General features: G+C 40.5%; 1 protein-coding gene across 1 annotated transcript in view; it reads left to right on the top strand.

Moving 5' to 3' along the window:
• The window catches only part of AHI1 (Abelson helper integration site 1), a 345,247-nt gene that overhangs the window by 127,911 nt on the left and 201,624 nt on the right, over positions 1–15,712 (top strand). Inside the window, 1 exon segment of the mRNA XM_042782719.1 lies at positions 3,330–3,356. Coding sequence (XP_042638653.1) covers positions 3,330–3,356 — 27 coding nt within the window.

Raw genomic sequence — 15,712 nt, 5'->3', positions numbered from 1 at the left:
TGTGCCACGCCCAACAGAAATACTCCAGGTGGGCGACTTTAAAATCAGGATCTCCTCAGTTGCTAATAGCAATTCCCACCTTGGAGTTTACAAAGTCTTATGGGTAGAAAAGCCACACTAAGTAATTTACTACACCGCAATATGTAAACTAGTGAAAGAGACCTGGAAGTTATGAAAGAGTTGAAGTAAGAGAAATTAGTAAATGATGGAGAGTTCAGTGAACAAGCATGGTTGACAGTGTTGAGTGGCTCAGGAATAAATTCCTTTCACAGTCAAAAAACTAGACAGAGGAATAGAAATGGAAGATTATGCTTCAGTTCAGCAGAGCCACAAGGCACGAATGTCCAGAGACACCAGCAGTCATTTCAGGACCTGCCCTGTCCAGCTAAGTCCAAAGAGGTCATATGTGCTAGTTCTCAAGGAGGCTGGTTTCAGAGAGGGGTGGGATTGGAAAGCTCATGTTCATCAAAGCAGGTAAGTAGATAAGGCAAAGTATTTCTGAAAATGATTTGCTATATGACACAGAAGAGTATTAGAGATTTTGTCTCAATACAGTAGAAGAAATTAGGCCTCTATTAAGGCAGAAATGAAAAAACAGAATGAGATTTTAATAACAAAGGTATCTGGCTAATATAAAAAAGAATCTAAAGAAATTAAGGCAGCCTTGAATGGAATTTCACATTCCAGTGGTAAAGGGGGAAATTGGCATTGCAAAATATCAAATCAGTAGTGTAGACTAGAATAGTGCTTTCAGAAGCTTTGTTCCTAAGAAAGAGAAATAGGTGAAAATGACAGGGAAGTGAGTAGCTCTAGGGTCTGATTGCCTAGGCATAGGGATAGGCTGCACCCTGTGCCACCTTGTGATACTAAAGAAGTTAATTAAGCCTTTTTCTCCTCAGCTATAAAATGAGAATTGTGATATTTCCTATCTTACAGTATTTTTAAGATCAAGTGAGATCCTAAATGTAAAGCTTTAACAGGGTGTCTGATACCTGGTCCCATGTTAAATGCAGTTATTGTTCTTGATAATGAGAGACGATGATGAGTATGAGAATTAGATACTGCCCTGGTATGGGTTCGAAAATTACTTATGCCAGTTTTGAAAAAAGGTTGATTAATTTTCTGTACACCACAGGAGATTATACCTTTTAATGATTAGTAATAATTAACATGCACTTAATTATTAGTAGTAAGTGACAATATATTTTTGTTACTTGCTAAGTGATCTACGTGTTTCATTGTATTTAGTCCTCAGAACCATCCCATAGAGGGATGGTGGTTGTTGTTAGATGCTGTTGAGTCAGCTCTGACTCATAGCAACCCTGTACACAACAGAACAAACCACTGCCTGATCCTGCACCATCCTCACAGTCTTTGCTGTCCATCTCATTGAGGGTCGTTCCCTTGTTCACTGCCCCTCTACTTTAACAAGCATGATATCCTTCTCCAGGAAATGGTCCCTTCTCACAACATGACCAAAGTAGATGAGACCAAGTCTGGCCATTCTGCTTCCAAGGAGCGTGCTGGCTGTACTTATTCCAAGGCAGATTTGTTCATTCTTCTGGAAGGCCACGGTATTTTCAGTATTCTTCACCAGCACTGCAGTTTGAAAGCATCACTTCTTCTGTTTTCCTTATCCGTTGTCCAGCTTTCTCATGCATATGAAGCTGTTGAAAATACTGTGTCTTAAGTCAAGCATGTCTTAGTCTTCAGAGTGGCTTCTTTGCTCTTTAACAATTTAAAGACGTGTTTTGCAGCAGATTTGCGCAGGGCAGTACATCTTCTGATTTCTTCTGCTATTTCTATGGGTGCTGATTGTGCATCCAAGTAAAATGAAATCTGAAAACTTAAATCTTTTATCCGTTTATCACGATGCTGTTTATTGGACCACTTGTCTGTCAGTTTGTCGTACTGTAGTGGCTTGTGTGTTGCTGTGAGGCTGGAAGCTATGCCACTGGTATTTAAAATACCAGCGGGGCCACCTATGGTGGACAGGTTTCAGCAGAGCTTCTAGACCAAGACAGACTAGGAAAAGCACGGGGCCATCCACTTCTGAAAGAAGTTGGCCACTGAAAATCTTATGAATAGCAGTGAAACACTATCTATTATTGGAAAACTTTATGAATAGCAGTGGAAACATTGTCTGATCCTGTAGGATTTGTTGTTGTTATGTGCCGTCAAGTCCGACCCGACTCATAGCGACCCCACCTTCGATTTCCGAGGCAGTATCACTACAGAAGTAGATTGCCCCATCTTCCTTCCGAGGAGTGGCTGGTGGGTTTGAACCGCCAGCCTTCTGGTTAGCAGTCAAGTGCCTTAGCCACTATGCTACCAGAGCTCCCTCCTGTACGGTAGGTGCTGATATTAATTCCCATCTTACAGAAGAGGAAGTTGAACCTTACTGTGATCAAGCAGCATCCTCAAGTTCATACAGCTGTAAGCAACTAGTAAGCACTGGAACTGAGATTCATTCCAGACAGTCGGACGCCAGAGTCCACACTGGGTTATAATGTCACTGAAAAGTGATTGGATTACCTAGATCCTTTAGACACAGCATCTGTCTCTTAGAAATTCCTGCGTAAGAAAATTGATTTTCCTTTTTTCCATTCTGTTTTTCCTAAATTCCACATTGATTATGTTCGTTTTTCTCTACATCTATACTGAGCTGATGATACATGGTGGTTAACCCTAATTGTGCTTGAATATTTTTGGTTTCTCCATAGCAGCCAGTTTTCAAATCACTTCATTTTTACTAGTTTCTCTTCTAAAAGTGTTTTTTTCTTGCCCTTTTCTCATAAAAAGGAAAGGCAGTTCCTTTCTGTAGCTTCTTTAGTACTGGTTACATACCTACCCTTTAATAGTATTTATTATTAGCTTTCATCTGGAACAAATTATTAATATGAGAACTATATTTATGGGTAATGTTACTGTGCTTAATAAAGATAATTACTTCCTGCCATTAATCCTGTGTCTTTTAGACTTGCTAGTATAGTATTCTAGAACAGAATTTTAGTATTTATGCTAAGTTTATTGACAAGATAAGTTATTTGTGGGAGATGCATATGAGTCCTCAGAAGTCTCTCTGTACCTTTTGTTTTGTCAAGTATTTTAGATTGATTATGGACATGTCATTAAGGCTCTTTAATTTATACTCTTTTCAGCTCATTCAAAACAATGCAGTGACAGCTGCAGGCTGATTAAAAATAAATAAATAAACTTGACCACATACTTATTTTCATTATTAGACTAACATCTGAATGTGTGGAAGAGAGTCGGATTTTGTTTAAAAGAAAAATTGTGAACGTGTTTATTGTATTGTATTACTTTAGGAGTTTATATAAACCTGTGCTGCAAAGGTAAGTAGTTTCCATTACCAAGAAGATAACTTAAAAGCTATAATTTTGGTGGTGATGCACCAAAGAAATGGAGAGCACCATTCATAGTTTTTAATATAATTTTTTAAAAATTAATCTCACTTGTGCTTTCATTCTCTGACTTCAGATTGTCAGGCAATTGTTATACAGTAAAACCTGTGAAAGCCAGAACCTGTGTAAGGCAGAAACCAGTTAGAGAAGGAAAATTCAAACATTTTCCACTAATAGCCATAGAAAAGTGGTAGGACTGGTAAGACTGCGGCCTGTGAAAGGCGGAAGACTTGCAAGACCCAGAAAAACTGGGCAGTCCCTTCAGATCTGCTGTCACAGGTTTTACTGTAATACTGAAATCTGAGAATTTAGTGCAGGCATGTATTTAGCAAGTCTCCTTACATTTGTAAAGGTTTAAGAATACTAACTGATTAAAGTATACTTTCAGTAAAAGACTAGCAAGGTCATTACATTTTGAGGGAAATTTCATATGATACTTAATGTATCCCACTGCCATCAAGTCCTTTCGACTCATAGTGACCCCCCCAGTTGGGTTTCCAAGGCTATACATCTTTACAGAAGTAGATTACCTCATCTTCCTCCCTCAGAGCAGCTGATGAGTTTGAACCACCAACCTTCTGGTTAGCAGCAAGAGACACCAATCCAGTTCCAGTGGGTGTAAGTAAGGTGAGGAAGTTGTGTGAACATTGCACACGTACAAACTGCACATGAATAGCAATGATACGTTGTGTTGCTAATGCTCTTGATCAGTTGCAAATGTCCTTCACACTTCTTATCTCATTTAACTAACTCTACAGCAATCATGAGAGACTAAGTCCATATTATCATCATCCCAGTTTTAGAAAGAAGGAAACTGAGGCTTATTGAGGCTAAGTGATTTACTCCAAATCCCAATGTGAATCTAAAAATGATAGTATAGTACACAAAAAACTCTTGATTATTGGTTAAACAGTTTCAGTTAAACTGTATCTGAGATGATTTCCAGTGTAGCAACTTTGCTTTTTTTAAAAATGGGGTTATTTTATGAATAACCTTTAACTCGTGATTGTGAAGAAAGTAAATTGTAATATAAATGTATTAGAATGGCACCATGTTCATTCTTCCTCTCCTCTTCTCCTCACTCCCAAAATTTAGTTTAATAAGGAAACATTCATTCATTTATCACATATATACTGAGATGCATGTAATTTGTCAGAAACTATTTTAGGGCTAATGAAGTGAAAGACTTTCCTGTCCTTCAAGGAATTGAAGTCGTATTGAGAGATAGTCTTAGTACATGATAGATACTCAGTACTTATTGGAATAAATAATCACTCAGATGATCATTTAAATTATATGTGTCATAAAGTAGAAGAGCAAGACATGTAGAAGGAAAAGAATTAGAATGATGTCAGTACTTACAGAGATTTCATATAATGTCAGTACAGTGGAAATATTTTATTTCATTCAGTAGGTATCGGCTGCAAGGTGTCAGGCATGTGGAATACAGAAATAAGTAGGCTATTGTCTGTATCCTCATGGGGAGGAAAAATGCCAAAAAACGCAGCTTACCCATCACTATGCTCTCTGGTATCAGTGAAGACCTATCACATTTTTACCTAATTATCACAAATCAACAGGATATGGAATATAGACAAGGGGCAGGAAGACAGGGAAAAAAGAGAACAAGCTGTGTTCTGACTTGGGCTGGAGATGTTCAGGAAACTTGTTCCTGATAACAATGATTGGTGTAAAGATTGTAGTTTCAAGATTACTAAAAACTCTTCTTAACTATGCATAGTATAAAAATGGAGGCAGTAAATTAGTTTATTTGCCGACTGACAATTCAGAATGATTTCTCTTTATTTTAACAAATGTACTGCGTACGCTTCTTTTGCAGTAGAGAATGAATGTCCAGAGGGTAAAATGTTTTCTATACATTTGGAAAGGCTTTATGGAGAAGGCCTCTGATTAATCTGTACCTTCTTTGAAAATTGATGATTACATCACTCATCTTTATATCCCTAGTACCTAACAAAGATTGAATAAATGCTTGTTTAAAAAATTCTTATATATTCAGCAATTAATCCAGATCTTGAAAGATTAACGTTAGTGTCCTTATTTTTTTTAGATAAAAGAATGATTGTTCAGGTACCATAAATTCCACCTATTTAAAATGTGAAAATCGATGGTTTTTAGCATATTTATAGAGTTGTACAACTTTCACCACCGTCAATTTTAGAATATTTTGTACCCCACCCCACCCCTGCAAAAAAAAAAGAAAAACATACCTTGTAGCATTGTCCTAGATTAAATCATGTCCCAAAAAAATATGTGTTGGTTTGTCTGGGCCATGGTTCTCATTGGGAGTAATGTAATGATAGTATCTGGCAGTTATGTAATGATGTAATCATCCCCCATGATGTGATCTGATGGGGGGATTAGGGTAGGATGCAACACTGTTAATCACATCACAATCCTGGGATGTGGCCTACAGCATCTGATCTTACAAGAAATAAATGGTGAGAGAAGCAAAAAGAGAGAAAAGGACCTACTACCACCAGGCAAGAAGAACCACAAGTGGAGGGTGTCTTTTGGACCCAAGGTCTCTGTACTGGGAAACTCCTAGATCCAGGGAAAGATTGATGCCAAGACACACGGAGATCTCCAAGGCACACTTGACCCACAGATGTTGAAAGGAGACAAGGACCTTTCCTCAGAGCCAACCAAGAAGACCTTCCTGTAGAGTCAGTGCCATGAATTTGGATTCCTACCCTCCTAAACTGCAAGAGAATAAATTTGTGTTTGTTAGAGCCATCCTACTTGTGGTATTTCTGTTATAGCAGCACTAGATAATTAAGAATTTGGTACCAGAAAAGTATGTGCTACTCTATGAGATACTTCAAATGTGGAAGTGATTTTGGAATTGGATAATGAGGAGAGGCTCTAAGAGTTTAGCTCTGGTGATGTAGTGCCTAGGGCATTTGACTGCTAACCAAAAGGCTGACAGTTCAAACCCACCAGTCACTCCTAGGAAGGAAGATTGGACAATCTACTTCCATAGTGATACGACCTCGGAATCCCAAGGAGGGGTCTCTGTGATTCGGATCCGACTCAACAGCAGTGAGTAGAGTAATAGTAAGACAGTGTTTCACTGCTATTCATAAAGTTTTTACTGGCCAGTTCTTTGAGAAGTGGATGGCCTGCCCTTCTTCCAAGTTCGTCTTAGTCTGGAAGCTCTACTGAAACCTTTCCACCATGGGTGACCCTGCTGGTATTTGAAATACCGGTGGCATAACCTCCAGCTTCACAGCAACATGCAGATCACCACAGTATGACAAACTGACAGAGGAGTTTGCAGCCACAGTGGCTACAACGAAGGGCTCAAGTATAGCAAGGATTGTGAGGCTGGCACAGGACTGGACAGTGTTTTGTGCTGTTGTACATAAGGTTCCCATGAGTTGGAGCCAACTCAGTGGCACCTAACAACAACATTAGTAAAAGATCTCTTTAAAGTGATGAAAAGCAAAGATGTCACTTTGAAGACTAAGGTGTGCCTGACCCAAGTTGTGGTATTTTCAGTCACCTTATATGCATGTGAAAGCTGGACAATGAATAAGGAAGACCAAAGAAGCATTGATGCCTGTGAATTATGGTGTTGGTGAAGAATATTGAATATACCATGGACTGCCAGACAAATGAACAAATCTATCTTGCAAGAAGTATAGCCAGAATGTTCCTTGGAAGCGAGAATGGTGAGACTTCATCTCATGTGCTTTGGACGTGTTATCAGGAGGGGCAAGTCCCTGGAGAAGGACATCATGCTTGCTAAAATAGAAGGTCAGCAAAAAAGAGGAAGATCCTCAATGAGATGGATTGACACAGTCAGGCTACAACAGATGGGCTCAAGCACAGCAATGATTGTGAGGATGGCGCAGGGCCAAGCCGTGTTTCATTCTGTTATATGTAGGGTTGCTATGAGTCAAAACTAACTTGATGGCATCTCACAACAACAATAGTAAAAGCCTAGATTACCTTGAAGAAACTGTTGGTGGAATTTTGTACTTCAGACAGTTCTCATGAGAGCTCATAAGGAAATGAGAGCTGTAATACCGGAGGCAACAGAGATGGTGAGAAACAGTGGTAGAGAAATGGCAGCAGCAGAACAAAAACTCCAGTGTGAAACAGTGCAGGAGCCAACCCCCAGAGTGAGAGAGTTGAATGCCTTCAAACAGCACTCTTCCTGATTGAGTAGGGTGCCTCTAGGCACTTGTCAGCAGAGTTAGCCTTGCCAACCCATGGAATGAGAAAGCTGCACACCTTCAGGCCAAGGTTTATTGGCAGAGTGGGTACCTCCAAGTACTTATTGGTAGCACTAAAGAGCTTTGTCACACTTGTCTGAGAAGGGCAGAGGCCATGCTGGCCTCTCAAGAGACCAAGAAACCAGGAAGTAGAAGAGACATGGAGCACAGGAAGCAGAGCTGCCTCAGTCTCAGTGGGTGGGACCACAACGTGTGGAGTTTCGAAGGGTGGAGCTACCATGGCCTGCTGGATTTTGAAGGATGATGCTAGGGCCTTCTGTGTTTCAGAGGGTCCAATCTTCACCAATTCAGTTCTGGAATGTAGAGCTGCCATACACAAGTACCAGGGAATGGGCCCATATCCTCTGCCCGAAGCTGAGGAGGCGGGGCTGCCATTCTCAAGGGGCAGAAGAATGGAGCCTGTTGGGGTCAAGGGAGTAGGGTCACCACTCAGATAGACTAAGAGGAAGGCACCGCCCAAAGCCAAGGGAGTTGAGTTGCCATCCCAGTGGTCCTGGATGCCAGAACTGACGTCCAGGGCCACGGGACCTCAACCCAGAATCCAGAGAGCGTGGTCAAGACCCAGAGTCTGGAGGGCAGGGCCATTGCCTAGATAGTCTCAGAGAGCAGAGGATTATTTTTGAGACTCAAGAGCTAGGTTTTGGGCTTGCTTGGTGGCCGTTACCCTTTCTTCCCTTCCAGTTTCTCCATTTGTAATGGAAATGTCTACCTTGTGCCTGTTCCACTGTGTTAGGCTGGGTTCTCCAGAGAAGCAAAACCAGTAAAGCTTATATATACATATAGAGAAGATAAACTTGTTTTAGGAAAATGGCTCACACACTTATAGAAGCTAGCAAGTCCCAAGTTCTGGGATCAAACATCAAGCTGGAGGCTTTTCTTGACTCATGCAGCTGCAGGGGCTGACGAGCTCAAGGTTGGCAGGCAGTATATAGGCTGTTGACTCCAATGAATGACGAATCCAAGATCTCCAGGCCGAATGGTGGATTGGTCGCCCATGGACAGTTGTAGGCAGCACAACAGGATCCTGATCCACAGAAGAGTGTCTCTTTTCCCAGGATGTCCATAAACATACTGGAAGCAGGCCACACCCAGGGAAAGTCCCTTTCAGTGGATTGGCTGCTCAAAACATACACATCCGATCCCATCATTGGAACAATCCACATCACAACTGCTTAAACCACACAGAATTGTGGCCAGCCAAGTTGACACACAGCTCCAACTATCACATTCACCATTGTACTTTGGTAGCAGATAACATGTATTGTAAAGTCACAGATGAAGAGGAATTTTGCCCCAGGATGGAATTTGGACTTGAAGTTGATTTAAGCTTTTTGGGATGATATGGAGTGAAAGTGTTTTGTATGTGTCAAGGACATGCATTTTTTGAGGACTAAAGGGTGAAATGGGAGCTCTGGTAGCATAGTGCCTAAGGCACTTGACTGCTAACCAGAAGGCTGGCGGTTCAAACCCACCAGCCACACCTTGGAAGGAAGGTTGGGCAGTCTACTTCCGTAGTGATACTGCCTTGGCAGCCCAAGGAGGGGTCGCTATGAGTTGGGTGCAACTCGATGGCACATAACAACAACAACAAAGGGTGAAATATCCTGGATTGAATTGTTTCCCCCCAGTATGTGTCAACTTAATTGGGCCATGATTCTCATTTGCAGTTATATAATGATGTAATTTGGTAATTACATAATGATGCAGTTATTCTCTGTGATATGATCTGATGTGATCAGCCAATCAGTCGTAAGGAGATTAGGGTGGGATGCAGCACCCTTAATCATGTCACAACCTTTATCCAACATAAGGGAATTTTTCTTGGGATGTGGCCTGCAGCACTTTCATTTTACAAGAAATAAATAGGGGAGAGAAGCAAGCAGAGAGTCAGAGGGAATTACTGTCACCAAGAAAGAAGAGCCGGGAGCAGAACACATCCTTTGGACCCAGGATCCCTGCATTGGGAACCTCAAAGGCCAGGGGAAAACTGATGCCATTATACATGGAGATCTTCAGGGAATGCTGGGCCTACAATTGCTGGAAGGAAACAAGGCCCTTCCTCCTAAACTGTGGGGCAGCAGGGAGAGAAAACTGTCCCCTAGAGCTAGCACCCTGAATTCATACTTGTTGCCTCCTAAACTGTGAGAGAATAAATTTCTGTTTGTTAAAGCCATTGGCTTGGGGCATATATGGTACAGCAGCACTAGATAACTAAGACAGCAGTCATTTCCCATTCTTGCTGTTCCTCTTCCCCTCAACTTCTGGCAGCCACTAAATATACTTTCTGCTTCTATACATTTACCTGCTCAGGACATTTCATATAAATAAACTATTATGTGATCACTTGTAAATGGCTTCTTTCACTTAGAATGTTTTTTAAATTTCTCCATGTTGTAGCATCTGTCAGTACTGCTTTTTATTGGTGACGTTCCATTTGGAGGAAGTAGTGGCAGGGATCCAGGTAAGAGGAGGGAGCCAGGCCATGCCCCCCAAGTGGTGGGAAAGCAGGGGAAAGAAGAGAAAAAGCCAGGAGGACCAGCACAGAGCGAGGAAGCAGTGGCAGGTATCCAGGTAAGGGGAGGGACCCAGGCCACCCCCTCCCAATCGGCAGCAAAGCAGGGGAAAGGAGAGAAAAAGCCAGGGGACCGAGACAGAGCGAAGAGCAGCAGCGTGCATCCAGGTAAGGGAAGAGATCCAGGCACGTCCAAGTGGCAGGAAAGAGGCATGGATCCATGTGAGGGGAGGGAGAAGAGGTTTCAAACAGCTAAGGGAGATAAATTTGTCAGTTGGTTTGTCCTACTGTGGTGGTGTGTTGTTATGAGGCTTGAGATTGTGCCACTGGTGTTTCAAACCCAGTGGGGTTGCACATGGTGCACAGGATTTAGATGGTTTGCAGACTGAGACAGACTAGGAAGAAGAAAGAGGCCATCCACTTCTCTAAGATTTGGCCAGAGAAAACCTTATGAATAGCAGAGAAATACTGTCTGATACATCACCAGGCAACTTTATGAATAGTCCAGAAACATTGTCCGATCTAGTGCAGGAGGATGAGCCACTTAGGTTGGTAGTCTCTCAGAATACAACTTGGAAGGATTTGCATCATTGGAGTAGAACCAGCCTTAATGATATGAATGAGGTAAAGCTTTCAAGACTTCCATTTGCTGACGTGGTGTGACACAAATTGAGGAGAAACAGCTGCAAACATCCATTAATAATCGGAACATGGAGTGTACGAAGTATGGATCTAGGAAAATTTGAAGTTGTCAAAAATGGAATGGAACACATAAAGATTGATATCCTAGGCATTAGTGAGCTGAAATGGACTGATTTGGGTCATTTTTAATCAGACAATGATATGATCTTTTATGCTGGGAATGACAGTTTGAAGAGGAATAGTGTGGCATTCATCATCTCAAAGGATGTTTAAAGATCTGTCCTGAAGTACAATGCTGTCAGTGATAGGATAATATCCATACGCCTACAAGGAAGACCAGTTATATGACTGTTACTCAAATATATGCACCAACCACAAAAGCCAAAGAAGAGGAAATTGAAGATTTTTATCAACTTCTGCAGTCTGAAATTGACTGAACATGCAATCAGGATGTGTTAATTATCACTGGTGACTGGAATGCAAAAGTTGGAAACAAAGAAGTATCACCAGTAGTTGGAAGATTTAGCCTTGGTGACAGAAATAATGCCGGAGAACACATGATAGAATTTTGCAAGACCAATGACTTATTCATTGCAGATACCTTTTTACAACAACACAAATGGCAGCTATACATGTGGACTTCACCAGATGGAATGCACAGGAATCAGATTGACTACATCTGTGGCAAGAGATGATGAAAAAGCTCAGTATCTTCAGCCAAAACCTGGCCAGGAGCTGACTGTGGAACAGACTATCAACTTATATGCAAATTCAACTTGAAGTTAAAGACAGTTAAAACAAGTCCACCAGAGCCAAAGTATGATCTTGAATATATCCCTCCTGAATTTAGAGCCCATCTAAAGAATAGATTTGATGCATTGAACACCAGTGACCAAAAACCAAAAGAATTGTGGGATGACATCAATAACATCATCCATGAAGAAAGCAAGAGGTCACTAAAAAGACAAGGTCACCAAAATAGATGACAGAAGAAACTCTGAAACTTGCCCTGGAGTGGAGAGTGGCTAAAGCAAATGGAAGAAATGACAAGATAAAAGAGCTGAGCAGGAGATTTCAAAGAGCAGCTTGAGCAGACAAAGCCAATTACTGTAATGAAATGTGCAAAGACTTGCAGTGAGAAAACCAAAAGGGAAGAACACACTCAGCATTTCTCAAGCTGAAAGAACTGAGGAAAAAAATTAAGCCTCGAGTTGTAATATTGAAAGATTCTATGGGCAAATATTGAATGATGGAGGAAGCATCAAAAGAAGGTGGAAGGAATATACAGAGTCACTGTAACAAAAAAAAAAACTGGTAGATCTTCATCTATTTCAGTAGGTGCCATATGATCAAAAACCAGTGGTACCGAAGGAGGAGGTTGAAGCTGCACTGAAGGAATTGGTGAAGAATAAGGCTTCAGAAATTGATGGAATACCCATTGAGATGTTTCAACAAACATGCCCCACTGCAGGCACCCGCTCAGTTATGCCAAGAGATTTAGAAGACAGCTATCTTGTTAACTGACTGTAAAAGATCCATATTTGGACCCATTCCAAAGAAAAGTGATCCCACAGAATGTGGAAATTATCGAACAATATCATTAATATTCCATACAAGTAAAATCTTACTGAAGATAATTAAAAAACAGTTGCAGCGGTTTATTGACAGAGAACTTCCAGAGGTGCAGGTGGGATTCAGAAAGGACATGTAACAATGGATATCAAGGCCAATGTCAGATGGATCTTGGCTCAAAGCAAAGAATACCAGAAAGGTGTTTACTTGTGTTTTGTTGACTCTGCAAAATCATCTGATTGTGTGGATCATAAAAAAATTGTGGATAACATTGAGAAGTGTGGGAATTCCAGAACACTGAGTTGTACTCATGAGAAACCTGTACATTGACCAGGAGGCTGTTGTTTGAACAGAACAAGGGGATACTGCATGGTTTAAAATCAGGAATGGAGTGTATCAGGGTTGTCTCCTTTCCCCATAGTTATTCAGTGTGTATGCTGAGCAAATCCGAGAATCTGGACTATATGAAGAAGAACGTGGCATCAAGATTGGAGGAAGACTCATTAAAAACCTGCGATACACTGGTGACACAACTTTTCTTGCTGAAAGTGAGGATGACTTGAAGCACTTCTGGTGAAGATCGAAGAATACAGTCTGTTCTCTGAGTTACATCTCGATATAAAGAAAACAAAAATCTTCACAAGTGGACCACAATGGAGAAAAGATTGAAGTTGTCAAACACTTCACATTGCTTGGTTCTACAACTGACATCAATGGAAGCAGCAATCAGGACATTAGATGATGTATAGCACTGGGCAAGTCTAAAAGCTAACATCTGTCCTGGAGGAAGTGCAGCCAAAATGCTCCTTGGAAGCATCCACATCAACCTTAATGACGTAGATGGAGTAAAGCTTTCGAGATCTCCATTTGCAGATGTGACACAACTCAAAATGGGAAGAAACAGCTGCAAACATCCATTAATAATCGGAACATGGAATGTACAAAGTATGAATCTAGGAAAATTGGAAGTTGTCAGAATTGAAATGGAATGCATAAAGATCTATAACCTAGGCATTAGTGACTTTCTGAAATGGACTGGTTTTGGCCATTTTGAATCAGACAGCCATATGATTTGCTGTGCCAGGAATGACAAATTGAAGAGGAATGGCATGCATTCATCATCACAAAAAATGTTTCAAGGTCTGTCCTGAAGTACAGTGTTGTCAGTGATAGGTCTACAAGAAAGATCAGTTAATACTAGTATTATCCAAATTTACACACCAACCACCAAAGCCAAAGATGAGGAAACTGAAGATTTCTACCAACTTCTGCAGTCTGAAATTGACCAAACATGCAATCAAAGTGTGTTGTTTATTACTGGTGATTGGAATGCAAAAGTTAGAAACAAAGAAGAATCACTGTTAGTTGGAATATATGGCCTTGGGGTTAGAAGTGATACTGGAGATCACAAGATAGAATTTTGCAAGTCCAGTGATGTGTGTGTGTGTGTGTGTGTGTGTATAAAATTATTATATATTATTCACATTTACACATCAACCACCAAAACCAAAGATGAGGAAATTGAAGATTTTTACCAACTTCTGCAGTTGGAAATGAACCAAACAGGCAATCAAGATGTATTGGTTATTACTGGTGATTGGAATGTGAAAGTAGAAACAAAGAACCACCGATAGTTGGAAAACAATGGCCTTGGTGATAGAAATGATGCTGGAGATTGCATGATAGAATTTTGCAAGACCAATGACTTATTAATTACAAATACCTTTTTTCAACAACATAAACAACAGGTATACACATGGACCTCACTATATGGAATGCACAAGAAACAGATCACCTGCATCTGTGGAAAAAGGTGATGGAGAAGCTCAATATCTTCAGCCAAAACAAGGCCAGGGCTGACTGTGAAAGAGATTATCAATTGTTCATATACAAGTTCAAGTTGAAACTGAAGACAATTAAAACAAATCCAGAAGTGCCAAAATATGACCTTGATTATATCCCACCTGGATTTAGAGGCCATCTGAAGAACAGATTTGACACATTCAACACCAGTGATGGAAAACCAGACAAATTGTGGTATAACATCAAGAACATCATTCATGAAGAAAGTGAAAGGTCATAAAAAGACCAGAAAGGAAGATAGACCAAAATGGATGTCACAAGAGACTCTGAAACTTGATATTGAGTAGAGAATAGCTAAAGCAAATGGGAGAAATGACAAGATAAGATAGCTGAACAGATTTCAGAGAACAGCTCAAGAAAAAAAGTCAGTTATAATAGAATGTGTGAAGACTGGAGTTAGAAAACCAAAAGGGAAGAACACGCTCAGCATTTTCAAGCCAAAAGAGTGGAAGAAAAATTCAAGCCTTGAGTTGCACTATTCTATGAGCAAAATATTGAACAATGCAGGAAACATCAAAAGAAGGTGGAAGGAATACAGAGTCACTGTACCAAAAAGAATTGATCAGTGTTCATCTACTTCAGGAGGTTGCATGTGACCAGGAGCTGATAGTATTGAAGGAAGAAGTCAAAGCTGCACTGAAGGAATTGGTGAAAAACAAGGCTTCAGGAATTCATGGAATACACACTGATGTATTCAGCAAACGAATGTTGTGCTGGAGGCCCTTGCTCATCTATACCAAGAAATTTGGAAGATGGCTACTTGGACAACTGACTGGAAGAGATCCATATTTCTACCCATCCCAAAGAAAGATGATCCTATAGAATGTGGAAATTATTAAATAATATCACACATACAAAATTTTGGTGAACATAATTCAAAAATGGTTGCAGCATTATATTGATAGGGAACTTCCACAAATGCAAGCTGGATTCAGAAGAGGACATGGAACAAGGGATATCATTGCTGATGTCAGATGGATGTTGGCTGAAAGCAAAGAATACCAGAAAGATATTTACTTGTGTTTTATTGACTATGCAAAAGCATTTGACTATGTGGATCATAAGAAGTTATTGCTAACATTGAGAAGGATGGGAATTCCAGAACACTTGATTGTGCTCATGAGGAACCTGCACATAGACCATGAGGCTGCCATTCAAAGAGAACAAGGGGATACTGCATGGTTTAAAATCAGGAAAGGAGTGTGTCAGTGTTGTATGCTTTCCCCACACTTATTCGATCTATATACTGAGCAAATAATCCAAGAAGCTGGATTATATGAAGAAGAATGTGACATCAGGATTGGAGAAAGGCTCTTTAACAACCTGCAATATGCAGACAATACAACCTTGCTTGCTGAAAGTGAAGATGACTTGAAGCACTTACTGATGAAGATTAAAGACTACAGTCTGCAGTATGGATTACACCTCAACATAAA

This window comes from Orycteropus afer, unplaced genomic scaffold, assembly GCF_000298275.1.
Source record: "Orycteropus afer afer isolate SDZICR_OR568_19922 unplaced genomic scaffold, OryAfe1.0 scaffold00428, whole genome shotgun sequence".
In the NCBI taxonomy this organism is placed as follows: domain Eukaryota; kingdom Metazoa; phylum Chordata; class Mammalia; order Tubulidentata; family Orycteropodidae; genus Orycteropus; species Orycteropus afer.
This window is presented reverse-complemented; position numbering and strand designations above follow the sequence as displayed.